At 46.0% G+C, this 23,801-nt stretch overlaps 5 protein-coding genes across 13 annotated transcripts in view; 1 reads left to right on the forward strand and 4 right to left on the reverse strand.

Annotated features, from left to right (window-relative positions):
* LOC144037244 (acidic leucine-rich nuclear phosphoprotein 32 family member D-like) overlaps nt 1–485 on the reverse strand; it is a 6,409-nt gene extending 5,924 nt beyond the window's left edge. Inside the window, exon 1 of one of the 2 annotated variants that reach the window (XM_077548571.1) lies at nt 281–485. In XM_077548571.1, the coding sequence (XP_077404697.1) occupies nt 281–334 (54 nt within the window). In that variant the 5' untranslated portion in view covers nt 335–485. The remainder of the gene's footprint in view (nt 1–280) is intronic. The other variant, XM_077548570.1, reaches the window with a different exon arrangement.
* Nucleotides 486–974: 489 nt separating this feature from the next.
* gabpb2a (GA binding protein transcription factor subunit beta 2a) lies at nt 975–8,738 on the reverse strand. 4 transcript variants are annotated; one of them, XM_077548563.1, is made up of 8 exons: nt 8,653–8,738; nt 6,056–6,163; nt 5,808–5,975; nt 5,518–5,712; nt 5,283–5,427; nt 4,481–4,657; nt 3,470–3,591; nt 975–2,432 (listed from the first exon to the last, which is right to left on the reverse strand). In XM_077548563.1, the coding sequence occupies exons 1-8, from the start codon at nt 8,683–8,685 to the stop codon at nt 2,106–2,108; spliced, it is 1,275 nt and encodes a 424-aa protein (XP_077404689.1). In that variant the 5' UTR covers nt 8,686–8,738; the 3' UTR covers nt 975–2,105. The 4 variants fall into 4 exon arrangements, with proteins under 4 accessions (XP_077404689.1, XP_077404691.1, XP_077404690.1 ...); XM_077548565.1 differs by lacking the exon at nt 8,653–8,738 and adding an exon at nt 8,139–8,387; XM_077548564.1 differs by lacking the exon at nt 8,653–8,738 and adding an exon at nt 7,593–7,905.
* Nucleotides 8,739–9,273: 535 nt separating this feature from the next.
* Nucleotides 9,274–11,518, reverse strand: mllt11 (MLLT11 transcription factor 7 cofactor). The gene is made up of 3 exons (XM_077548027.1): nt 11,359–11,518; nt 10,392–10,548; nt 9,274–9,713 (listed from the first exon to the last, which is right to left on the reverse strand). The coding sequence occupies exons 2-3, from the start codon at nt 10,539–10,541 to the stop codon at nt 9,618–9,620; spliced, it is 246 nt and encodes an 81-aa protein (XP_077404153.1). The 5' UTR covers nt 10,542–10,548; nt 11,359–11,518; the 3' UTR covers nt 9,274–9,617.
* cdc42se1 (CDC42 small effector 1) lies at nt 11,415–18,008 on the forward strand. The gene is made up of 6 exons (XM_077548028.1): nt 11,415–11,512; nt 11,699–12,143; nt 15,358–15,516; nt 16,418–16,522; nt 16,620–16,691; nt 16,827–18,008. The coding sequence occupies exons 3-5, from the start codon at nt 15,463–15,465 to the stop codon at nt 16,686–16,688; spliced, it is 228 nt and encodes a 75-aa protein (XP_077404154.1). The 5' UTR covers nt 11,415–11,512; nt 11,699–12,143; nt 15,358–15,462; the 3' UTR covers nt 16,689–16,691; nt 16,827–18,008.
* A 949-nt stretch (nt 18,009–18,957) lies between these two features.
* bnipl (BCL2 interacting protein like) lies at nt 18,958–23,346 on the reverse strand. Of its 5 annotated transcripts, XM_077548018.1 has the most exons (14): nt 23,206–23,346; nt 23,025–23,089; nt 22,850–22,950; nt 22,676–22,726; nt 22,563–22,598; nt 22,445–22,480; nt 21,967–22,062; nt 21,270–21,422; nt 20,601–20,807; nt 20,386–20,488; nt 20,133–20,264; nt 19,643–19,729; nt 19,471–19,569; nt 18,958–19,175 (listed from the first exon to the last, which is right to left on the reverse strand). In XM_077548018.1, the coding sequence occupies exons 3-14, from the start codon at nt 22,932–22,934 to the stop codon at nt 19,151–19,153; spliced, it is 1,110 nt and encodes a 369-aa protein (XP_077404144.1). In that variant the 5' UTR covers nt 22,935–22,950; nt 23,025–23,089; nt 23,206–23,346; the 3' UTR covers nt 18,958–19,150. The 5 variants fall into 5 exon arrangements, with proteins under 5 accessions (XP_077404144.1, XP_077404145.1, XP_077404143.1 ...); XM_077548019.1 differs by lacking the exon at nt 23,025–23,089; XM_077548017.1 differs by lacking the exon at nt 23,025–23,089 and having other exon boundaries at nt 23,157–23,346.
* Between the last annotated feature and the right edge of the window lie 455 nt (nt 23,347–23,801).

Genomic DNA, 23,801 nt, shown 5'->3' on the forward strand with positions numbered 1-23,801 from the left:
ATCTTGTCGCCGTTGAGACTAAAAACGAGCGAGGGTGGAGGAGAAGGGGTGGGCGGACGGACCGAGGGAGCCGAGCCGCCGACGCTTCCACCGAGCCGGGCTCCACCACCGCCGCCGTTGGAGTTGACCGCTCGCGAGGGCAAGTGTGTGAAAGCAAAGTTGGCGGGCGGACTGCGGACTCCCCGGAGCACAGCGGAGCTGGCAGCGCAGCTCGTTCGATCCGCTGCCGACCCCCTCGCCTCGCACATCCTCCCCAAGTGGCTCAATGGTGCCCACCCACCTCTGCCGGGTCTCGGTTCCGCAGCTCCAAAGTGATCCTCTTCTTCATGTCCATCGTGAAATATTTCGTCGGTGACGAGGGAGCAGTCAGGCGGCAAAGTGAGAAGAAAGTCCCCGGGACAAGAGCGTCGCTTGCTCGTCTCTGATGGCCACAGTTTGCTCACTGATCCTCCATGATACCTCGCGTCCTGCCCCCTCCGTCGTGGACCAGCCCCCCGCCGCACGTGATTGGCTACGCGCCTCAGCCGCGACGCCCATTGGACATCGGACGTGTTAGTCGAGGCTGATCTGCCTTAATCCAAAGAGCGGGGAGGCCTCGTCCCAAACGGACTGGTTGCGTAGACCTCGTGGAGACGCTTGTTGTTTGCTAATCAAATAGTCGTTCTCGGTAGTGTATAACGGCCGAACTGGAGCCGCCATGAGAGGGAAATGTTTTAATACTCGAGGGCATGCCGAGAAAGCCCCACTAACGTCAATACATTCGATAGAAAAAGTCACAAATTGTAAGTGGGCGGGACTAAAATGGCGCTCGCTCGGCCTTGTTCTCTGATTGGCTGAATGAGCCATCAGTCTACACCTCGATCGAGGGTCGAGTGAAGGATTTCCTGTTATTGTCAATTTATTGCTACAATTAAAGAACTTCAACATACATGCTGTGTGCTCTAATTCATAAGGTCTACAATAATAGACTAATACGTTCAAAAAGGACAAGTGTTTAATTCGTCAGATTAACATTGCTATCAACACGGTGAGGCATCCAGGTACAGTTAAAAAAAACACAACTTTATATGTACAATTGAAAAAGATTGCTCTGCTGAGTTTATTAAAAATATATATATATATACTGTATATCAAACAACTCACAGGACAGATGAGGAAGGAAGGAGAGCGCAGTTAAATGTATTTTTTGTTGGCGTCATCCCAGCATCTCAAGATGCAGTGTCGGATCTGCTCCACATCGCAACTGCACAAAGCCAATAATTAGGTCTGAAAGTTGCAATAAAACTCATCAGGGAGAACACAAAATGAAAATGTTCATCATCATTATCAATTTGTACGTTCACAGTCAACAATTGAAAGCAAGTGTGTTGGAAAACTGCAATAATATTCTTGCTGATTGACAACTTACACATAAATTGGCAAAAATGAAAAAATCGACGGCGTGCACAGGAATGAAGAATGGATGGATTGACCTGGCTACATTCAATTTGGTATAGAGTTGAGCGTGGTACCGTCATTCCTAAAAGATTGCCACGCTAACAAAAAGCAACAATGTGAGCGGAAAGGTTTCAAATGTTTTCGTGGATGTTTATAGCTACCAAAGTCTAACAATGTTTAAAAGTAAATATTGAATGGCTGTCGGTAAGAAGCAGATGTTAATGAGCTTTCTGACGAAAGAGCTGCTTTTCCACCAACAAGCCCAGGAAGGATCTTTGCGTTTTGGGTGAAGGGACTTCTTTGTTGTCAAAGTTCAACTGAATTGAAGGTAAATGGAAAAGTTCTCCAAAAGTTCCAGTGGTGGAAAAGCCACTAAGGTTTGCATTGATCTAATTGGATGTTTTTCTAATCACATGAACTAGTACGAACATGAAATCACCTCGGATGGGAAATGATTTCCGCAAGCAGTTTGGGAAAAAAAAAACATTCCCGGGAAGCAACTAAGTGATTCTAAAGTGGAGAAAAGCAAAAGAAGCAAAGCAGAGAAGCAGTCGGCGAACAGGAAGTGATGCGGCCGCTCAATGAGGACCGATGGCCAGCTGCTGGAAAGACGGCGTCACGTCAAGTCCGTGTTGAGTCCGTCTGGCGGCAGGGTGGGGCCGGGCGCGTTAGGAGCTGACCCCCGCGGGTTCCGCGGCCGTCTCCACCAGCGTGACGCGGCCCTCGTCGCCCTCCATGATGATGCCGCCCTCCTGCAGCACCACCATCTCGCCCTCGTCCTCCACCGGGCCCACGGCCGCCGCGTCCTCGTCTTCGTCGCCGCCCACCACCTCCTCGGGGCTGACGTTGGCGGCGGCGCCCGAACCCGCCTGGCTCTGGGCCATGGCCTCCAGTTTGAGGCGGTACTCCTCGGCCTCCTGCTCCTTGCGCATCAGCTGCTGCCGGTATTCCTGCGCCTTCCTGTTGGCCTCCAACAGCTGCCTCTGCAGCAGCTCCTGCGCGCCACAAACATCAACAAGTTGCGTCAAACTGGAACTTGCACTCGGACTTCGTATGCAACAATTCAGCAAAATGAAATCACATTTTCGGCTTGTGGCGTAAATTGAGTGATGACCTCCAAATTAAGCTCCACCGTTCGTTTTTAGGGCGCCATCTTCCATTACTCGCTGAAATGTTTCTATGCACGGGCCAAAGCTATTATATTACTGTACCGTCGCCTTGGACAAAAGCAGTGCTTTGCTGCCATCTCGGGGTCAAGGAAGTAGTGAATTTAATTTTAGACAAATGTAGCGCTTTGCCACCACTTTGTGGCATCCCGGTGGCATGGAACCGTGTTGATTGAAGTGAGGTGGAGTTTCATTTAGACAACAGGTAGTGCTTTGCCACCATCTTAGTGTCAAGAAATAATAGTGTATTGAGTTTCAGAGTTTCATTTGGACAAAAAAAGAGGTTTGCCGCCATAATGGTGTCAAGCATGTACATTTAAAATGAGTTGACACGTTTTACTTCAACAAATGTAGTGCTTTGCCGCCACCTTCTGGATTCTTGGTGTGAAGAAACTTTGTTGAAGTGAGCTAAGGAGTTTCATTTTGGCAAGAGTATTACTTTGGCGCCATTTTGTGGAACCTATCAATGTTTCCAAACTTTTATTGATCCAAAGCACATATTTGACCTGAAAAAAAAATCCATAAAAATCCCCACAGCAAAGTAGGGTGTAAATATGCGGAATTCATGACCATCTGTTTAATTGACCACAAAGCTGATTTACACACGTGACTTCTACTCTTGCGTGAATGGCAACAGGCCAATTGTGCCATCTAGTGGAAGACTAGTGAAATGTTCCACCTGGCACAGACAGTCACCAAATACTAAAATTCTTTTGGGACCAACTGAGACAACTTGGATCATTTCCGGCGGCCCACCCGATGATCTCTCATGAAACGGCGATTGGCAATCGTGGATCCGCTTTACTGCGTCGACGGCGTCGGTGAACAAAGCTGTGCAAACGGACGGCGTGTGCGTCGCCACTCACCGTCTCGCCCGTGTCGTTGTGATTGCTGGCCACCTCCAACTTCCTCTTGCGCGAGGGCGGCGTCTGCGACTCCTCCGTCACCACCTCCTCCGTCGTTACGCTGTTGGCGGGCACCGCCAGCACTGCGGGCCACAGACGGACGGGCTCAAGTCACACGTGGGACAAAAACAAGCGGGACCACTTGCGAGTGCACGCCGTTTAGTCTTGCGCCTCTTGCCGCTTTCAAGGCATACATACCACCATTTAAAAAAAATAAAATAAAAAATGCGGGTTCAAAACAGCTAAAACTATTCTTTCTTTTTTTTAAGTTGGCAAAGTGACAATATGTTTATTATTATATTATTAGTAGTGAAGGAAGTCCATAAACGATATTTGGAGCCAATATTTACTTTCACTAAAAGGGAATATAGTTGCATCAACATTTTAGGAACAACAAAGTATCTTTCTTAATTTAGCTGAAATGTTTTTCAGCATATATATTCGTTGAATAGCTTTTCAGATTTGCAAAATGTTTCGGTTTTTAAATTTTTTTCTCAGACAATCGAAATCTTTCATTTTAAAATGTGAAGAAAAAGTTCTTGGCGCTCCCCAGAGTCTTAAAAAGTGACACGCAAATGTAAATAGTTCCATCTTATTTTCCACAGTAAATCAACTTCTCCAAAATTGGATCTGAAATGTTACATTTTCACCCTCCATCAGTGGTCCCTTCTCAACGTTTCTTCTTTTTGCCCCCAAATGCAGTTTGGAGGTTGTTGTTTTTTTGCCCAGTTGAGGCCGATTGTTGGCAACTGTGAGCTTCTCAAGCCCTTTGACACTCTTTCATGAATAACGACAGTCCTGCTTAAAAAAAAAGAAAGAAATCTTCATCATGTCTCAAGTCAAGTGCCGAGTCTTGAACCCCAAAGTGCACGCTCATGTTTTCTAGTTTTTGTCAAGTGGGAACGACTCAAGTGTCATCTGTGCTTTGAGTGAGTGAGCGAGCGAGTGAGCGGGCGAGCGAGCGAGTCCTACTTTGCTGTCCATGCTGCATGGTGACGAAGAAGGGCTGCGTCATGCCGCCGGTGGTCTGCAGGTTTCCATGTTGGTCAGTGACGATGGTGATGACCCTCTGGCCGCTTTCGTTGACCACGGCGGCGTGCTGGATGTTGCTGTCCAGGGCGTTGGCGGCCATGGCTTCTTCAGAGTCTCCTGCGAGGCAAATTTGCACATTCACCTTTTTGTGTGTGTGTGTTTTTTTTTTTTTTTTTTTTTTTACATCTATCCCTCTTATTTGCAAGCTTGCTTATGTCATGTATTTTCTCCTGACCACCTGTATATCCATGTTTTGTTCACAGCAATTATAATGAGCGTCAATTGTTGATTTTTTTTTTCAATTTGTGGGCGTGGCCAGCCCCTGCCCCCCATGACTAGCAGGGTCCATTATACACATAGAGGCGGTCACTCATCAGTAAGTTCCACTAAATGTAGGCGTTTGCAGAGGATAAAGAATATATTGCTGTCAGTATTGTTATATCACGCATCTACCATCATTAGAGTTGAATTAGCCATTGCTGGCGGTTAGCATACCAATGCCCATTTACATTGTTTGCTGGCGTTAAAGAGACAGTGTGTAGAATTTCTGGATTTTTTTCAACGTTCATTCATTTGGAAAAACACACTATTAATTTCAATAATATGCACACAATTTTTTTTTTTATCACATCACCATACATTTTTTTTAATATAATGGTAGGTCTAGTAATGGCTAATTACATTACTAATTATTATTATTGTGTGCGTGCGTGTGTGCGTGCGTGTGTGCGTGCGTGCGTACCGCTGCCGGCCTTGTTGAGCAGGTCGGCCAGGTTGACCACACCGCCCGGTATGGACGGGATGCCCTGGATGATGAACTGCGGCTGGTTGCTGGACTCCACGTTCATGCTCACCGGGTTCATGTTCACTTGGTTCTGCATGCCCTCCTGCGCACACACGCACACACACACACACACAACGCACGGGTGAGGCGAGGGCTTCGGTGTGACGTGACGCAGCGAGTTGAGAGTGTCGACCTGCAGGAGCAGCATGAGCTCCGTGTTCTGGATGTCGACGGTGATGTCGAAGGGCGTTTTGTCAAACTTGCTGAGCGCGTGCACGTCAGCGCCGTGCTTGATTAGCGTCTCCACCACGCCGTGGTGGCCGTGCTGTGCTGCCCAGTGCAGCGCCGTCATCTTCAGCATGTCTTTAGCGTTGATGTCGGCGCCGCTCTGGAGGTGAGAGCGCACAAAGCGTGAGAGGTGGCGACTTTCGACACCGGCACGAGTCGGAGGACTTGTCAAAGAGGCGTCTGGCGAGCACTCACCCTGACCAGAAGCTCCACGATGATGGTGTGGCCCTCGGCGGCCGCCATGTGCAAAGGCGTCCGGTCCACTTTGGTGCGAGCGTCACGACTGACGCCCGCTCGCAGCAGGACATCGGCGGTGGAGTAGTGGCCGTGCTGGGCGGCCAGATGGAGAGGGGACGTCCCCAGCTGTGCGGATCGGGGTCAGGGGTCACCTGGTTAATGCGCTTCGTGTCAACTACTCGACCACTGGTGACGGCCACACTCACCCAGTCAGTGGTGAACGGAGCTCCGTTGGCCATGAGGTTCCTCACCTCGTCGTCCAGACCTTTACGCGCCGCCTCCAGCAGACGCTTGCCGAGGTCTACCAGCGACATCTGACGCACACACAACAGCCATTCAAATGTTCACCTCACATTTCCCGCAGGGGTTCAATCATGAAATGGCGATTTTCATCTGATTGGAAATCGAGGCAAAAAGATCGGTTTTCTGCATTTTAAAGGTCACAAAGTGAGCAAAATCCAAAGATATAACAATCTTGTCAAATGGAACAGTAAACGAAATAGGACTTTTACGCTGATTTAGAACAAGAAGACACACACGATGTAAAAACATTCCGGGTATGCTAAAAGATACTTCTACAAGTCTGCCCTGCCTCAAGGGGAAATAAGGACTTGGCAACGTGCCCAAAAAGGATGACCGGAACATCCCAAATTTCTGAGCAAAATAATAATACCATAATAACTTGTTTGTGCATATCGAGTGCAATGTGAGAAAAATATGAAAGTTCAATATCCAAAGGCTGAAAAAAAAAACAGAGATGCAATCTATTGATCAACAACTAATTGCTAATCAAATGAACTGACAACTATTTTGATTACTGAATATAATCATTCAGAGACCTTGTTCAACGTCGTTCAAACTGCCTAAATACTGCACATTTCAGCCTCTAAACAGTAAATATTCGCGGATTCATGTGGTTCTCCTGTTTGTGAGTTTTTCTAGTCTCCAATTTGTACATTTTCCCCACTCGGGGTGTTCTGGAACGCACGACCCGCGATAAACAGGCTTATATTTTATAACAAAAGACATAAAACAGCGCCACCTTGTGGGGAACTGCCGATCGCATGTGATTTTGAATTTCAGGAGGGAAACAAAATGTTTGATTTTAAAAATAATAATACCCAACTATTCCGTCATTCATTTGAGCATGTGCAGATTTCGCTCTGGTACAACTGACAGAAACTTTAAATAACCTTCTTCAAAGAGATTTGAGTATTTTCCTTTTTTCAATGGTAGAAACAGAAGCGTAACTTTGAAGAGAAAAGTTAGCAACGAAGCTAGCGGGGTGGCGGCGTCCGATAATGGAAGCCAGCGGACAACCATGTTGAGCGGTTGGGAAAGACGAAGCTTTTCTAGCCGGGCCGAGAAGCCATTTTACGCGCCTTGTGGACAGAAAAGAGTCCGCCATGTGCCACGTATTCCCCCTCCTCACTTGTTAATTACAAATCACCTAAATGCATTTATACAGCTCCAAATGTGTACTGTAAGACGGACAGGAAACCGTTCGATATAAAGTTGTTGGTTTTCCGGGGGAAGTCAGCGAGAAATTTCCTATTTTACACACCGAGAAAAAAACTACTTCCACATCCGGTTAACTAGCTTTTCTTCGAGCGCGCAATGTCGAGGCGCTTTGGGGACGTTTAGTGGCGAGGCTTCCCAGCAACATCATCCGGTGAGCCGGTGCTGGTTGAACGCGAATGGGAAAAGTGATTTTATGCCCCCGCAGAACGACAAGCGACTTACCGCGTCCAGGTTTGTTGGCAGTCACACGGCGGCTGTCGTTTGCTAATGTTAGCAGGCTAGCGAGCTCAACGCGGTAAAGCGCTGCGTGCGCGTTTATGCCTCGCTGCCGAGCACAATTAGACGAATAAAGTGCAATTGTTAATTGCCACTTTTCAAATGTTGAGCTTTCGGCGTCAGCGACGCATGCTTGCCTCCGCCAGAAAATTGTTTACTGGCCAAAGTAAGACGGAGACGGCTGGAATATGCCCGGATGTTGTGAGCGGCGCATCCAAATTAAAAGTGTGTAACGCGATTTGAATTCTCACGTTACGACGTAAAGTAATATTTAAAACATACTCAATTTACTTTTATCATGTATTCAACAGTTACGTGTTTTGTGTTAGTCGCTGATATATATAAATAATATGTATACAATGTACGGATTCCGTGTAGGATCTTATTTTGAAATTTACGACAAGGACGTGTGGACGCCAACTATGTTTAACTTGAAGGAACTTGTTAGCGGCTAGCTGTTAGCCGTAGCATGAGTGACCAGACTTGTCTTACCTTCTTTGTACGCAGACCCTCGCCTTTTCTAGTCCGTTACACGACGCAACCTGAATTTAAAGTGACCTGTGTTGCTCAAGAGTTTCCTAAAAGTGGTCTTAAAACATTTTGCGTGTATTAGTACGGCTATTTCGAGACACAAGTTAACCGTTCGAGGGCGGGCTTTCTGTTGACCATTTTGCTGACTGCAGATCAGTTACGTGAATACATTGATGAGCGCGCAATGTGGCCTCTCTATATGCCAACAATGAAGTGCCCCCGAAAAAAGAATTAAAGCCCGATGTTAAGTGTTTGAGGACTTAAAAACAAACAAAACCTATCTGTTCAAGTGATGCTCTGCTTTTCATGTCTTCAACCCTTCAAATTACTGTAATAAATTGTCGCAATCTTATATCATTGCTGACCAGGTTGCTAAACAGAAGTACTGTGCATGTTTTTTTCCCCATTGTAATGTTAAGCTTGGGCTCTGTCATGTTATTTCCTAAAACGATTAAAAACTTGAATTCAGTTGTACCTTTCCTCCGAAGGCCGAATTTGTCGGCTGCATGACGTCACTCCTGGTGCGACTCGACAGCACGCACCAACTTAAACCTGATTTACACATGAATGGATTGTCGGTCAATGCGCTACCAATAAGCACTATTGACAATCCATTCATATGTAAATCAGTGCGTGCGGTCGAGTCCCGCCGGGAGTGACGTCATGCAGCCGACAAATTCGGCCTTCGGAGAACAAAGGCCTTGTGAATTTGGACACAGGCAGTGTCTCTCCAGCGTGTCCTGGGTCGTCCCCGGGGCCCCCCGCCGGTGGGACATGCCCGGAACACCTCTCCAGGGAGGCATCCGAAGCAGATGCCTGAGCCACCTCCGCTGCTTCCTCTCAATCCGGAGGAATAGCAGCTCGACCGAGATTGGACACCCTGCGGAGGAAGCTCATTTCGGCCGCTTGTATCCAGGATCTTGTTCTTTGGGTCACAATACTTTACTTACTTTACTTTAGTTTACTAACACTGGCTTGATAATTTTTAGAGGAATCACATTTGTTTTGTTGCAAAGGAAAGTCACCAGATTTGAAAATCCGTGAAATTTGGTACGTTGAACGAAAAATGATGAGTAAATTGAATGAACACGCACTGTTGCAGTAAAAGGAAATCCATTTAATTGTCGACATTGTTGGGTACATTCAGAAGAAAAAAAAAGTTTCTCTTGTCCAGTAGCTTCAGTGTGAGGTTGGCTCATGTTGAAATACCAAATCAGCAGCAGAAAATGAATACATACACAAAGCTTCAAATATATTAATATTGCAACTGAGTTTCGCTTTAAAAAAATAAATAATAATAATTCTAACGTGATGAGCTCGTGCCTCAATTTTGCAGGCTCAGATCACAGCAACATGAAGCAACTTAAAGTGACATCACGGCTTTACTAATCATGCCTTGTATGGGTAAAAAGGAAGGGGGGCGAGGTCGGAGGGTGGGGCTCAGAGCAGCAGGTTGAGGTCGGCCAGCAGCACATCCACGTCGGCGATTGGATTCCTCCAGTAGTTGAAGGACGAGAACTCGCTCAGCTCCTCCTCCTGCACGCAGCGCATAGTCATTGCAAACACATGTGACCTTTGACCTCGAATGCAATGATTCACAACCGCATTCGTGCGCTGTGAAAAATTGTTGAATTACACATCGTAGGTCCTTAAACTATTTGCCATGAACATCTTTCTATGCTCACGACGCATAGGCAGAACAATTAAAAGCTCGTCCACTAGATGGCAGAATTTATGAACTTCCGGTTCATCATTCGTGCTCCAGTGATATTGTAGATTTTCAAGCGATACTTTTATAAATGGGTTTTACTATGGCCTGACCAATATGAATTTTTCAGGCTGATGCCGATTACAATAGAGTAAATCGAAATATTGGTTGAATAATTAAAAATGATCTGAGTAAAATTAAAAATACATATGGACGGGAAGATTGTGTCCGACAAAATGACAGACATCGCAGCATCACTGAGCCCAACTACACATCGCACCAAAGCGTACTGAGGAAGGATGCGAGAGAACAAGTGCTAAGGAATCCTTTCCAAAGTTTTGTATCTTCATAAATTTAAGTGTGTTAAAGGCTTGTTATTTTGTATAGTCCCGAAATTGTCGGCTTTCAACTATTGTGGGTAGCGCTGGCACGTATCCCGCCGTAGTAACAAGCATATAGAAAATGTTAACTGCTCCTACGTGGAATCTTTAGCCCCGCCCACTCACATGTTCATCCCGTCCAATCAGCTTGTCTCTGGCTTGGATCCAAGGAGTTTCGGGCAAGCCAAGGTCCTGCAGCTCGGAAAGGTCCAGAGCCGGGATGGGTTGCCTCCAGAACAGGAACGAGTCGTACTGGCTGCTCGATTTCTCCATCATGACGCACCTGCAACACAGCCGAGCGGTCGCGGGTCAGCCGGAGCCGGAGGCTGCATACGCCCTGAATGGTCGCCAGCAATTGTTAGGGCACGCATGAACGAATGATGGCTAGTCGGCAGTCGATCGTAGGTAAACAATGGACTGGTCGTCAGTCAGTGTTAAAAAAAAAGTACACTCCCACTCATTTTTTTAATTTTTAATAAAGTTAGCATGTTTCTGTCAATTGGGAAGCAAACCGAAACTCACACTTCAAACTTGGAACTGCTTGGCTGAAGCGGGTGTGCTAACCGCCAGTGAATTGTGCTGCTTGCATTTGCTACGGTGCTTCTTATTTATTGTATTTATTCATTTAAAAGAAAAAAGTGCCTTTTCCTCTTCATGCAGTCTCGTCTCGTCAAAATGGACGCGCAGCAAGAAGCCCATAGTTGCAAGGATGGATTGGACACGGACTTGCTCACGAGTGGAAAACTGTTCTATGGACTCATCATGACGATGAGAACTCAATCAATCAATCAATCAATCAGACTTCATTTCCGTTGTCGCCTCACGCATCTTTGATTTTAAGGCGTTGGCCAGATAATGACAACAAAAACCTAAGAAAGTCTTCCATTTCGTGTCACCGCGCTGATTTTATTTCTTTTCAATCTTTAATATCAACGAACAGAACGCGATATATATGATCTAAAATTAAATTTAAAAAATCCTGTCAAACCGTTTCATTATTGTCGAGCATTTCAACAATGAATGAAACGAGGATGTTTGTGGGCGAAAAGGCCCGAATGAATCCATTTCAGAGTAAAACAAAACTTGAAATCACCTGCTTCTAGTGCGCAAATTTTGGAGACTGGTCTTTATTGTTGATCTGATTTCCTGAAGATGAAGAGAGCAGATGCTGCAATGGACCGCAGGTTGGAGATGATCTTAGGTGTGCAATTGAGTCAAGTTCACGTGGACAAACACCACTACTTCCGGTACAGCATTGCAGTAGAAAAAGCAGACAAATTCTAGAAGTACAATTTTAAATCATGCTTATTATATCGCTATTAGAATGTAATTAAATGATTGCCGTAAATATAGTAATGATAACGAATTGTACTCTTTTACTTCCCTTCTGCCTTCCTTCTGTACAATTATATTTTTTCTTTTATTTGTATTAGTTGTTTCCGGTGTCTTGCCTAAAAATGGAAGCTACGCACGCGCAGAAGAGCCGCGTGGCCTTTCGTCAAAATGGCAGGTTATCCTTCTTGTTATTCATTCAGTTTTTCTTTTCAAATGAATTTTAATGACTTTAATGTGATGAGGCGCCTTTGCGTTTGTCCACACGACATGCTGACGTCACCGACGAGCTTTTGGATTGGGATCCTGCTGCGTTGATCATAAAGTGTCGGCAGGGGGCGACCTCGGCGTCGGTCGGCTTCGCGCTGGTGCTCGCTTGGGCGGGAATCAGGAGGCGGGACTTCCTGCTTGGGGGCCGCGCCTCAAAAAGAAAAGAAAAAAAAAAGCCCACTGAAGAAAGTCTCTCGAACATCGAGTCAGTGAGACAGAGAGACGAGTTGGGCGTCAAGTCACATCAAGAGTTCCGTCTGCTTCTTCGCGAGTCAGGTGAGCTTGGTGCTCTTGTTTTTTTCTTCTGCTTCCTGGAATGTGTCAAAGTTGAGATGAAGGGAACCGTTTGAAGGCGTTAATGATTGACAGCTCGTAATTTGGCAGCTTTCGGATCCGTTTGCTTGTCACACAACCAACTAAAGCGTTGCTCGCTTTTTGTTTGGTCAAACGCCAAGCTCAAGTTCAGGGGCCAGTTGGAATCAAAGTTGGTCTCAAGTTTGGCAAAATGGTGACTTTTGAGCCTGTCGCAAGTTTGAAACGAATTCAAGTAAAGTGCAGACCATATTTGGGTGAGGGGGCGGAGTCATAGTCAGCTAAGTCATCGTATGTGTGGTGATGGGTCGCATTTATTATTATTTTTAAATAAACATGAGCCGCATTTAAACGTTTTATTGGCGGAATTCGGGAAAACCCCAACATTACAAAACCTATGAACATGTTGGCTTCATTGAAGAATGTCAGTGTGAATGCTTGTGTTGTTTGTCAAGATGTGGCTAGTGATTGGCTAGCGACCAGTCCTGGGTGTACCCGGTCGCTCGCCCAAAGTCAGCCAGGATAGGCTCCTGCTCACTGGGGACCCAAATAATGACGACGAGTGGAACACAAAATGAATACATGGATTTCAAATATTTCATTTCAATATATATATATATATATATATATATATATAATTTTTTTTTAATCATTTACAATAAATCAATTGATGGATTATTTCTTGATAAATCAATAATAAAGGTGATTATTTTAGTAATAAATCTGCCAGATCTTTGATGACGAGTCAGATAAAAAAAAAAAAAACTTTTATTGAAAAAAACAGGATGCTATTTGAAATTGACAATGCCGAAAATGCACAAACATAGAGGATGGTTCAGTTATCTGTTTGGTCTGAAACATCTGTCAGAAAATTGGCAAAAATGCAGATGGATTGTTTTCCATACTAAAAGCCTACGTTTGCTAATGACTTATTAAAAACACACGCACGCTCAAAGATCATCTGCTTTTAAATGAGAGGATTTGGACAATTTGAAGTTAAACTAGCCCTGTGAACAATTTGTCGTTTGTCGAAATACTTTGTGGATTCATTTGATTGTTCATTAGTCATTGATTAATTGATTAATTAATATATATATAACGACACGGCTAAATGAATCTCATCCATGGACTACATCATCATCTGTGACCACGTAGCATTGCACAGCTAACATTTGTTAGCATGGCGCAGACAACATGCTCGCGTCACCTGGAAAATGAAAGGTTCCGTTTATGTGACGGCGTTGTGGATTTAAACCGCTTGCGCATTATTTCCCTTTTGTTGACTGTTGCCATGGCGACCCCGCGAGTCAGCGTTCGTCTTTTGCCATTTTAACTTCCCCTTCCACGGACACGCTCAGGAACAGGAAGTGAGTCAGCGCAGGGGTGGTGACTGTGTGGTGACTGTGACGTTTCTGCTTGACCTTTGAACCCTGTGTTTGTTATTGTGTAATCAAGTGGGTTTAACCTTCGCACACAGAGAAGCGGCGCAGGTTCACAATGATTCCTTTCAGCCTGTCACCCGTCACATTTCTGCATTATTTCTGGAATGTTCATCGGAGGAGACGTAAGGTCTTTGCCATATGGCCTTAAAAGCACATCTCGGAATTCCTCCTTTTAAGACCTTATAAAGTGATAAAAAAAAAAAATATATATGTACTGTATATTAGGGATTTTGTCATCTGAATGATATTCTTATTATGCAATGATTTCACTCTGTGGCAACATCATTGAGCAACTTTTAGCAAGACATACAAAGCAACATCATTGGAAAATGAGTTGGCACGGTCATGGGACACGCACACAAGCAAGGTCATGAGTGCCGTTTGCGACGATGATCACATGACCCCCCCCAAAGCGGCGGCGAGTGTCTCAATCAGACGTCTGCGGGGGCGCTCGTCATCTCTGCGGCGTTCCCGGCAGCATTCCTGTCCGCGAGCGTGAAGCTGCTTGTTGTTGGCACATTCCTGCTTTATCCGACGCGCCAACCTTCGCCGCGCCGGCCGCCAAAGAGCGCCAAAGCGCAAAATTGAGGACGGAACATCGATTGGATGGGCTTTAATTCACTTGATTTCTATGGAGGCAAATTTCAACATAATAATCATTCACATAACCAGACAACACACGTGTTTCTCAAAATAGATATTTGTAAAATAAATAAATAAAAAATGTTCTCGAAAGAAAGTCGTGTGGTGAGCTGCCAGCCGCCACTGGCTCTTTTTTTGTTGTTTTTTTTTTTTTTTTTACGTTTTGTTGTGAGCAGCAAAAGGCCACAAACGCACTTTTGAACAAGATGTGCAGTAAGACAGCGTCAGAGTGGCCCGTCTGTCTGATTTGAACAGCAGACCCAGTTGGAGCAAATTCCAACTGCAAAGTCCTCGTCCCCTTTTATGGTCTTTACGTGGACTTTCAGCATTTGCCTTCTGGCTTGCCGTCCTCCTTTATCTGCTGCCGCTGTCCGTTGAAGACGCAGCTTTTAAATGCCCTGCTTTTGACATCATTTGCTTTTTTTGCAATGTTTTTTTTTGGCATCTGCTCTGTTTTTGTAATAACAATAATTTGTGAATAATGATGAAACTAGGCTATATTCTAATGCCAATTGCTGTGAAAAAGAAACCGATTTTTTCCCCTGATGAAAAAAGAGACTCTTTCTTTCTGTATGTTACATCTTTTTATAGCCTTGCAAAATCAGTCAAAATCCAGTAAAACAGCCGGGAGTGAAGGGGCTTGCTTCAGTCAAAATGGCTGCCAGTCAATGAGTTAAAGAGGAGAGTAACTAGGAAAGGTTCAAACAGCAGATACAATTCATGCGTGTGTGTGACTTCCTGTGCCAATTTGGACCCCACCCAGTGTTTACTCACACACTCCATGTGATTTTCTGCGCTCAGACTTGGCAGAAAAGTGAGCAATTTTTGCTGACGAAAATGTTTGATGGCCGAAATCACTCGCTGGCGCCCCCTGGGGAATTGAGACGCAAATAAAACAACGCCGACCGACATGGAAATGGCGGCCATTCTGCGACTCGTATTTGGGAATTTAAATGAGCTCCAATCAAAAGCAGAGCATCGCTGACGGTGGCTCTCCTTGCCCACATGCCAGGGCATTACAGGACATGAACTGCTCCGTTTAAAAAAAAAATTTAAAAAAAAAAGGAAAAACAAGTCATGTGGTGTGTTTGCAGGTCCGACGCGGACGCTTTCCCATCCGGATGCTCCCGGATTAGCCGCCGACTGCACTTCCTGGTCCCGGCCGGCAGGGCGGCAGCAGAGCGTGCGCAGCCGTCGGCATGAGCGAATTTTGGCACAAGATGGCCTGCTGCGTCGTTGCCAAAGCGCCGCCGGTAAGACACGGACTCGCCTCACCATCATTAGGATTAGCTGGCGTCGAACCTGGACGACTTTTGGTTGCCCTCGACTAGTCGCACATATAAGACAAATGTAAGATTGGTCGCCAGCCGATGCCGGGCCTTATCTAGACGAACAGGAGACTGGTCGCCAGCCAATGAAGCGAACGTGCATGTTTTTAGAATGTGGGGGGTAAAAAACGTGCGGAGAAAAGAGTCGGATTCAAACCGAGAACCTCGCAACTGCAAATCAGAAGAGCTGCCCACTCTTCTGCCGACGATGATGCTCATTATTGTGAAAGGACTCAGAGGAAGCTGACGCCACCGGCGTGTTTATTTTGAGACTTTTCTCTTTGTCCCATTGTGACACTGCAACAATGTACACACGCGCACGCACACACGCGTGCACGCGCACCAATGACCTCACTCTCGGAGACGTTGAAGTGGGTTTCCTTTTGTGTTGCTGCGCGGGAAAAGCAAATTATTATTATTTTTTTCCCCTTTTAGTCATGTTGGAGAGAGAGGTCGCCGTGACTCCCGACTGACATACACTTTACAATATGACTGGACAGCAAAGGTTATTTGAGTTCACAAAAAGTAGCCAAATAAAAAATAAAACTTCATTTAGAGTAAAAAAGCAGGATGTTTTTTTAATCTTGTAGACAAAATGGAAAAAAAAAACACAAATATGAAAACTAATACAAACTAAACTAAAACAAAACAAACTCCAAGCTCACACAACAACAAAAGTAACTGTCCTTAAACGCTTGAAAAGGATTCCAACCCTGCCTTGACTGAGTCACACTTTTGAGACGCGCCCGTTTGCTAATGACGCAACACGCCCGCTATGCTAACGTGTTCAAACACTTCCCTCACTTGTGTGTGCGTGCGTGTGCAGAAGAGGAGGCGGCGGAAGATCGACCGCAGCATGATCGGCGAGCCGACCAACTTCATCCACCTGACGCACATCGGCTCGGGAGAGATGGCCGACGGACTCCAGCCCGTAAGGACAAACGGACAAACGGGCGACAAACACACAATCCTTGGCTGACTGGTCTCCCTGTGTGTGTGTGTGTGTGTGTGTGTGTGCGTGCGTGCAGTCGGGGTCCGTCCAGGAGCAGATGAGGTCCAAATGTCCAAACGTGAACGGCAGAAACAGCCTTTTATAGCCGGTAAAGCACCACTTCATATCGCCTCTTTTCTTTTCTTCCCACTCTTTCTTGTCATTCTTCTCTTCAACTCCTCTTTTTCTCTTTCTTCCCTGTCCCTCCTCCTCCTCTTCTGATTGTTCTCTTTGCTGCCTGTAGGTGGCCCTTTTGAACGGATGACTTGTCTTGCCCCCGGGCTCGGCGGCGGCGTGAGCGCGGCGCCGCCTTCGCCAAAGATGCCGAACCTCTCGTCCTCTGACTTTGTGTTTGGCGCCACCCGCACGCCAACGCGGACCAACTCGGACAGATAAACTTGAGGAAACCGCCGAAACGAGTGACGTCGCCACTGGACTCCATTTCCCACAATCCCTTTCTTCACAAAACAAACTTTTTGGTTTGGAACGTTCCCTGCTCATCGGCGGTCGCGTTTCAAGTGGGCAGGACTCTTGCTTCTGGTCACGTGACTTGCATGATGACGTCACAATCATGTGACCTGAGTGATGACATCACGTTTGGACGCACTGGAGGATTTCCTCTTTCAACATCATGTGACCACTTCCTGACTTGTCATTGGAGCATTTTTGATTTGCTCTCAGGTCACATGATCGCTATTGTTCCCGCTTGGATGTTAATGCTAATGCAACAGGACAACAGTTGGCTCATGTGAGCTTTTAATTATTATTTTTTGTATCTAATGATGACTTTTAAAAACGGCAGTGTGTCACCCACGTTTGCATTTCAAATGAACTTTGACCTCCAGAGAAGCTCAGGGTGACCTTGGGATCGTGTGACATCTTACACACATCGTCGCGCTTCCGTAGCGCCGTCCACACGCACGCGCTTGCTAAGCTAAGCTAAGCTAAGCTATGCTAAGTGCTGCCTGCTGGTCATGTAAGTGATGAATAAAGCCCACGCTTCCCTCCAGCACTGCTTTTATCTTGAAAGACTTCGGAGCAACAAACGTGAAATGGAGGCGTGTGTGTGCGTGTATATACTTACATCATTTTTTTTATTAGTAACAGCTGGACACAAGGCAAAGCTGCTGCAATACGGTGCGTGTGTGTGTTGGTGACATAAGACAGCACGATGAGACTTTCAAGCAGGCTTGATGGTCACATTAGGAAACGAGTTCCAGAATCCAGAGGGGAACGTGTACGTATGTAACATCTTGTGAAGCCATGAAAACCTGTCTGTCTGTGTGTGTGTGTGGGTGTGTGTTGTCATGGAGACGGGCGTAGGAAATTGTCTAAATGGTGGTTGCGATGTTTACACTAGGTGATGATGTCATAAAAGTTTGTTTTAATGCTTGTTTTAAAAAGTAAAACCAAAGTCTGGACAGGACGTTGGCCTAGTGGTTAACATATGTGCTTCACAGTTGGAAGGAAACTGTGTTGGAATCACAACCTCCCGGTTAGCCGTTAACGTGTTCTCGCCTTTTATTGTGTGTTTTCCCTCCCATGTTTCAAAAATGTGTTAGCCTAGCATGATAGCTTGATTTAAGCCCAAGAAAATGCACGTTGGTCTTGTGATTGGCTGGCGACCTGTCCATTGGCTGTCCAAGTCGCAGCATAATGAGCAACGTTTAAGTCCCAAGTGTTCATCCAAAAACAGGTCAAAGGTCAATTTCATATGACTGCTAACCACTGGAACATGTGCCAACGGCAACAAATGGTTGCGGCCACTCCAGTGTGAGCATTCAGTCCGGTGATTCTTTTGAGTACCAGTAGAGGGCGCCCGAAGCATTAGCAGCGAGCTAACGAGAAAAACAAGCCACTTTATGTTCTGTGTTCCTGTTTATGGACTTTCCTCAGCAGACCTCCTCACTTCCTTCCTCCACGCCTGCCTTCCCGCCTCCTTCCTGGAGACACACACACACACACACACACACACACACACACACACAGCCGTTTTCCTGTGCTATGAATGGCTGCAGTGTTTCCTGTCTTTCATAAACATGAGGAAGGTGTTAGCTGGTCCATTCACTTACACAATCAACAACTTTTGGAACGTTCTAATAAATGAAGAAAACGTTCTTTGTTGTTTCATGCCCCCCCTTAAAATTTGTTGATAAAAAAAAATATATATATATATATATATATATATATATATATATATATATAAAATCTGTCTTGTAAAAGTTAGAAGTTGACCTTGAGTCCAAATGTTTACACGGCCCCCCTCTAAGTACGCTCAAAAGTAGCATCGTAGCGTCTCATATCTTATTTAATCTTATCTTAGTGTAACACGTGTGGGTGTGTTTAGCAAATGTTATTGACGTGAGGAAGAGGAGAAGAATAAAGACTAGATTTATTGATTGAGTGATGAGAAAAGTTGTTGTTGGTTTTTTGAGAGCACAGAGGATGGTGTGACCAGACCGGTCGCCAGCATCCACGCGTGACCTCTCAGCTCGGACAAGGTCACGGCCGCCATCTTCGAGCGAGAAGACGGACAGGCATGCCGAGGAAATCGCCATGACGGCGAGGTCAACTGGACAAACTGTTGTCATAACTGCGGGGAGAAAAATATCACAATCATCATCGTATTCGTCGTCCATTATCATCACTTTCATCATCTTTATCTTCCTACTCATCTTCATCATAAACCCTGGTTATCATCTTCATCATTCTCATTATTGTCATCTTTATCATCAATCATCTTCAACGTTCTCAAATTAACTTCATCATCCTTATTATCATCAATCATCTTCCTCATCATTATCATCATCTTCATCCTGCTCCTGCTTATTCTCCTCATCATCTTCATCTCGACCATTGTCTTCCTCGCCGCGCAGCGAGCGACTCACGCTGTGACGCATTCGGGGATCTGCACACGCTGAGTGGGCAGCAGAGCCGAAAGCTCCCGAAGGCTGCCGACGAACTCCAGCTTCCTGCTGAACTTTGAACTGAGGAGAAGGAGGAACAGGAAGTCAACTTCCATTCACACGCCGCAGCTCGACGTGCCGGCGAAGAACTGACCTGATGAAGGGTTTGATGATGGTGATGAGCGCTTTGATGGCCCAAGTGGGATGAACCACGAACACGCCTTTTAGATTCTTTCTCAGTCTGCGCACGCACACACACGAGCCAACAAACAGGAAGTAAGACAAGCTCAGTTCCTTTAACATTTTTGGGACATCTGCATTCGGAATTATTTGTAACAAACACCAAATGACACCATTTTTTTGGGGGGACATCACTGTTTGAATCATCAGTCATCAAAATGAAAAATGGTCTTGTTTTGCTATTTGGTGGCTGTTAATGACGCAATTGCATCTTGCACATTCCAATGGGACGAGAAAATGGCCGCCTCAGTCCACTAAAAGGATGGGGGAGCGTGCTTTCCCATTTCAAAGGGTTAAACGGCGCTTTAACGCCCCCTGCCGGACACAACGAAGCAACGCATGTGTGTGTTTCGGTCTTTCCGTATGCGTGTACGCGCATGTGGCGCGTGCGTGCACGCGCTGACCTCCAAGCGATGGTGTGGTAACATTCCTTGAGCCAGCCGATCCCTGGCAGTTTGTCCTTATGACCGCCGGGGCAAAGAAAAACAATCACGTAGTTTTCACGCACCATCAGATCCAGCGTGCCCACTAAGTACCTGAAACATGCACGCACACAAACACAGACTTGCATTAAGCGTGCGTGTGTGTGTGTGTGTGTGTGTGCGTGTGTGTGTGTGTGTGTGTGTGTGTGTGTGCGCGCGCGCGCGCGCGCCTTACCTGAAAAGGTTGTCCATCACGTAGCGATAATTTTCCAGCGTGTTCTCCGGCAGGTAACAAGACGAAAAGACGATGATGTCATTCATCCCGTCGCCATAGTAACCTGAGGCGGCAATTAAGGTGAGGAGCCAACCAGGTGAGAAAAGATGCGCGGGGATATATGGTGTGCGTGCGTGCGTGCGTGCGTGCGTGCGTGCGTGCGCGTGGGTGCGTACCCCCGTGTGACAGAACCCTGAGGAAAGGTTCCAGCACGCTCATGTTGACCTTTCCGTCCTGCGGCGTCGGTCCGGCGGAGAAAGAGCGCCACCTGGTGCCCTGGCTGTCCACCACGTCCTCGCGCTCCAGCGCTCCCATTAGGCCAGCAGGCTCCGCCTCCACCGCTGACCCACAGCTGGAGGCCAGGCCACGCCCCCTCGAGTCATCTGCACTCAAGAATAAAAAAATAAAAAAGAATAAAATAACTCATCATCAGCATAAAAGCTTACATTTTTCTCTTTTTTTAAATGTCAAAAAGAAGACCTATTATAAACTATGATGTTGGTAATAATGCACACTTTTCTTTGAAGAAATATAAATCTTTTTGCTCAATTATTTTAATTAATTAAAACATTATATTCATTATATTTTGACTTCTCTTTTTTTCTTTTCTTTTTTTAAAGTTCTTTAAAAAATATATATATAGCAAACTGTCATTGGTCTTCCTTTGCTGGAGGCAATGTTGAATGTTAATTTTGGGAGCTAAGCTCATAATGGCTACTAGGAAAGTAGTCATGTGCATTTTTGGAGTTCCAAAGCATCAAACTAGACGCCAGCGTGGTCATGTCACTTGCCGGCTTCTCGGAAGGCCGATCATCGTTATCAAGCGCAAAGCGGCAACCTCTCACCTTCCAAATCCGGGTCGTCGACGGGGAAACGAAGGGACTCGCTGTCCGAGGGCGTCTCCATGGCGTCCAAGTCCAAGTCCAGACCGTCGTCGTCCTCGTCCCCGGGAGACGGCGACAGGAAGGCCGAGTGGAAGTCACCTGACTCGCTGCGACCTGAACGGGGTCGACAACACCAGCGACGCCGGCACGTCAGCTGAACATCAACCGGCATATTTGCTAGGAAATCACAATGTCCCTTCAATTGTATGCTAACATACACGGTGAAGCAGATAGCAATGCTAATGTCCATTAGCCGGTGTTCACGTTAGCTAGCATTAAGCTAACTGACTTTTGTCAGACAAAATGACGTGAAAGTTTTGGTGTTTGAATACCTTGGAACTTTGTTTTGTCTGATTGATTTGTCTTTTCAAACCATCGCTTCTACAAGTTCTTGGAAATTACAATGTCCCATCACTGAGAAATTAATTTTAGAACAGGCCAGCTGGCTAACATGATTTAGCGGATTATTAGCTACCACTTCAGGACAATATCAGAATATCGATGCTAATTTCCATCAGCCCATCTAGAGTGTGTGGAATTATAGGTTAGCATTAAGCTAAGTTTGGTTGCACATTTGGTTGGAGTTTAAATATCTTGTAAATATGTTTTGTCTGATTGATTTGCTTTATTTGTTTTTGTTTGTTTGTGTAGTTCTGACCTAAAGACACGCTGAGTATCGGGGCCACCAGAACCTTCCGCTTCCTCTCTTTTCCTCCTCCGCCGCACGACGACAGCTCCAAAGTGACCGGACGCTCTGTGGACAGGAAGTGACGTCACCATTTTTCACAGAAATACATTTTTGATTGGCAGTCTCTTTGGCAGTATACGATGAATGGTTTTACATTTGACACGGAAACCATTCATTGCCTACTCCCTATTCATTAATGTTGCCTTGAGATATGAGTTTAATAACTTAAACCACAACCCCAATCTCAAGTCATGCCATTATAGCCGTTCCAGAATTGAGCAGTTTGTGCATTTGGACGATTAATTCATGCTGGCCACCAAAGGGGGCAGTCTAACGCATTTATGAAGACGCAAGCAAAGAAGACAACGCATTAATGCACTGTGTTTAAATAGCGATGCTATTCATTAGCATTACGCTAGCTATGCCAATAGAAATTCATTGACTTCACCTGGTGCCACACTTGAAGATCCCCCTGACGACCCCCCTGACGATGAATCCCGTCAATGATGGCAACAGAAGAGAAGACGATGAGTGACGTGTTGTTTCCTTATTACGCTCCTTCTCACCTGCGTGCTCTTCCTCATAATCCCGCTCGCCCTCCTCTTCCTCACCAGAAGAAGACAAACAATGAGGTCAACAGGTCAAAAGTGGGTTTAAGGGTGCGCACGTCTCTTCTAACCTGCCGAGTCAGTGTCCGCCGTTGCCGTGGCGACGCTGCATTCTTGGGAGTCTGACAAATGGGACACACAACTTTAAGATTCCAACAATAACGCTGGCCATTTTATTAGGTACCGCGCGGCGTGCGCGCGCACCTGTGCGTCATCTAGAGTGCACGCGTTTTTCCAGCATGTACCTAATGAAGTGACCAGGCAGGAAGAGGAGACTGTTGCATGTCCCGCAGCTTCACTCGACCTCGAAGTTGTCGTCACGGCTGACATGTTGCCTCCATAAAACCTAAACACACACGCAGACACATGATCACAAACACACACACACACACACACACACACACACACACAGGTACTCACCTGAATGTTAAATTGACACAAAAATAAAGGGTAACGAACAGTTAACACACACACACAAAGTCACACTTAAACATAAACACATCAATACAAGTAATAATAAGTTACTCAAAAGGGAATAATAATAATATTCACACAGCAGTTGATCTTTAGTCGTCAGTCAGACAGGAAACTGCCGCCTCACCTGATGACATCATCACTGGGTGGACTCTGACACCTCACCTGTGTGGGAGTGGCCAGCCATCTGCTAATGTGTGTGTGTGTGCGTGTGTTTGCCGTGACGCACTGTAAAATGTCAGACAGGAGCAAACACGTGTAGGGAGGAGGAAGTGGAATAAAGGGGAAGTCAGGTCAAGACGGGAAGTCACGCCGCGACAGATCGGGTTTCAAGTGCCTCGTCCAATCACAGGCCTTCGTCTGCTTCCCTGCTGTGTGTGTGTGCTGGCCAATATGGCCGCCTGGCTCAGTCGCATGAACTCTTGGTGGCATTAGTTCCTCCAAAACCGGTTTCAGCCTGAACGCTGCCTTCACAAAAACGGCACCCCGTACCATCACAGATGCGGACTTTGCATCCGGATGCTTCTTTTCTCTCTTTGACCCACAATTTCCCCAAACAATTTGAAATGAGGACTCATCAGACCACAGAATACTTCGGCATGACAGCAGACGCTGCAGCGATCCGCCAGGTCAATCTCCTGCTCCATCCTGTCCTTACTCGTGAACAAGACCCCAAGATACTTGAAGTGGCCCCGTGCTCACAAAACCTGCAGGAATCTGAAT

This window comes from Vanacampus margaritifer, chromosome 17 (assembly GCF_051991255.1).
Source record: "Vanacampus margaritifer isolate UIUO_Vmar chromosome 17, RoL_Vmar_1.0, whole genome shotgun sequence".
In the NCBI taxonomy this organism is placed as follows: Eukaryota; Metazoa; Chordata; class Actinopteri; order Syngnathiformes; family Syngnathidae; genus Vanacampus; species Vanacampus margaritifer.

Coding starts and splice junctions, on each gene's coding strand:
- cdc42se1 (XM_077548028.1), top strand. CDS start 15,463: ATGAGCGAATTTTGGCACAAGATGGCCTGCTGCGTCGTTGCCAAAGCG. Junction 15,517..16,417: donor TCGTTGCCAAAGCGCCGCCG/GTAAGACACGGA, acceptor GTGCGTGTGCAG/AAGAGGAGGCGGCGGAAGAT. Junction 16,523..16,619: donor TGGCCGACGGACTCCAGCCC/GTAAGGACAAAC, acceptor GCGTGCGTGCAG/TCGGGGTCCGTCCAGGAGCA.
- gabpb2a (XM_077548563.1), bottom strand. CDS start 8,685: ATGCAGCCGACAAATTCGGCCTTCGGAGGAAAG. Junction 6,164..8,652: donor ATTCGGCCTTCGGAGGAAAG/GTACAACTGAAT, acceptor TGTGTGCGTCAG/ATGTCGCTGGTAGACCTCGG. Junction 4,658..5,282: donor GCTCAACAAGGCCGGCAGCG/GTACGCACGCAC, acceptor TTTGCCTCGCAG/GAGACTCTGAAGAAGCCATG.
- mllt11 (XM_077548027.1), bottom strand. CDS start 10,541: ATGATGGAGAAATCGAGCAGCCAGTACGACTCGTTCCTGTTCTGGAGG. Junction 9,714..10,391: donor TGATTGGACGGGATGAACAT/GTGAGTGGGCGG, acceptor CGCTGCGTGCAG/GAGGAGGAGCTGAGCGAGTT.
- bnipl (XM_077548019.1), bottom strand. CDS start 22,934: ATGTCAGCCGTGACGACAACTTCGAGGTCGAGTGAAGCTGCGGGACAT. Junction 21,423..21,966: donor GATACTCAGCGTGTCTTTAG/GTCAGAACTACA, acceptor GACCCCGTTCAG/GTCGCAGCGAGTCAGGTGAC. Junction 19,176..19,470: donor ATCCCCGAATGCGTCACAGC/GTGAGTCGCTCG, acceptor TTCTCCCCGCAG/TTATGACAACAGTTTGTCCA.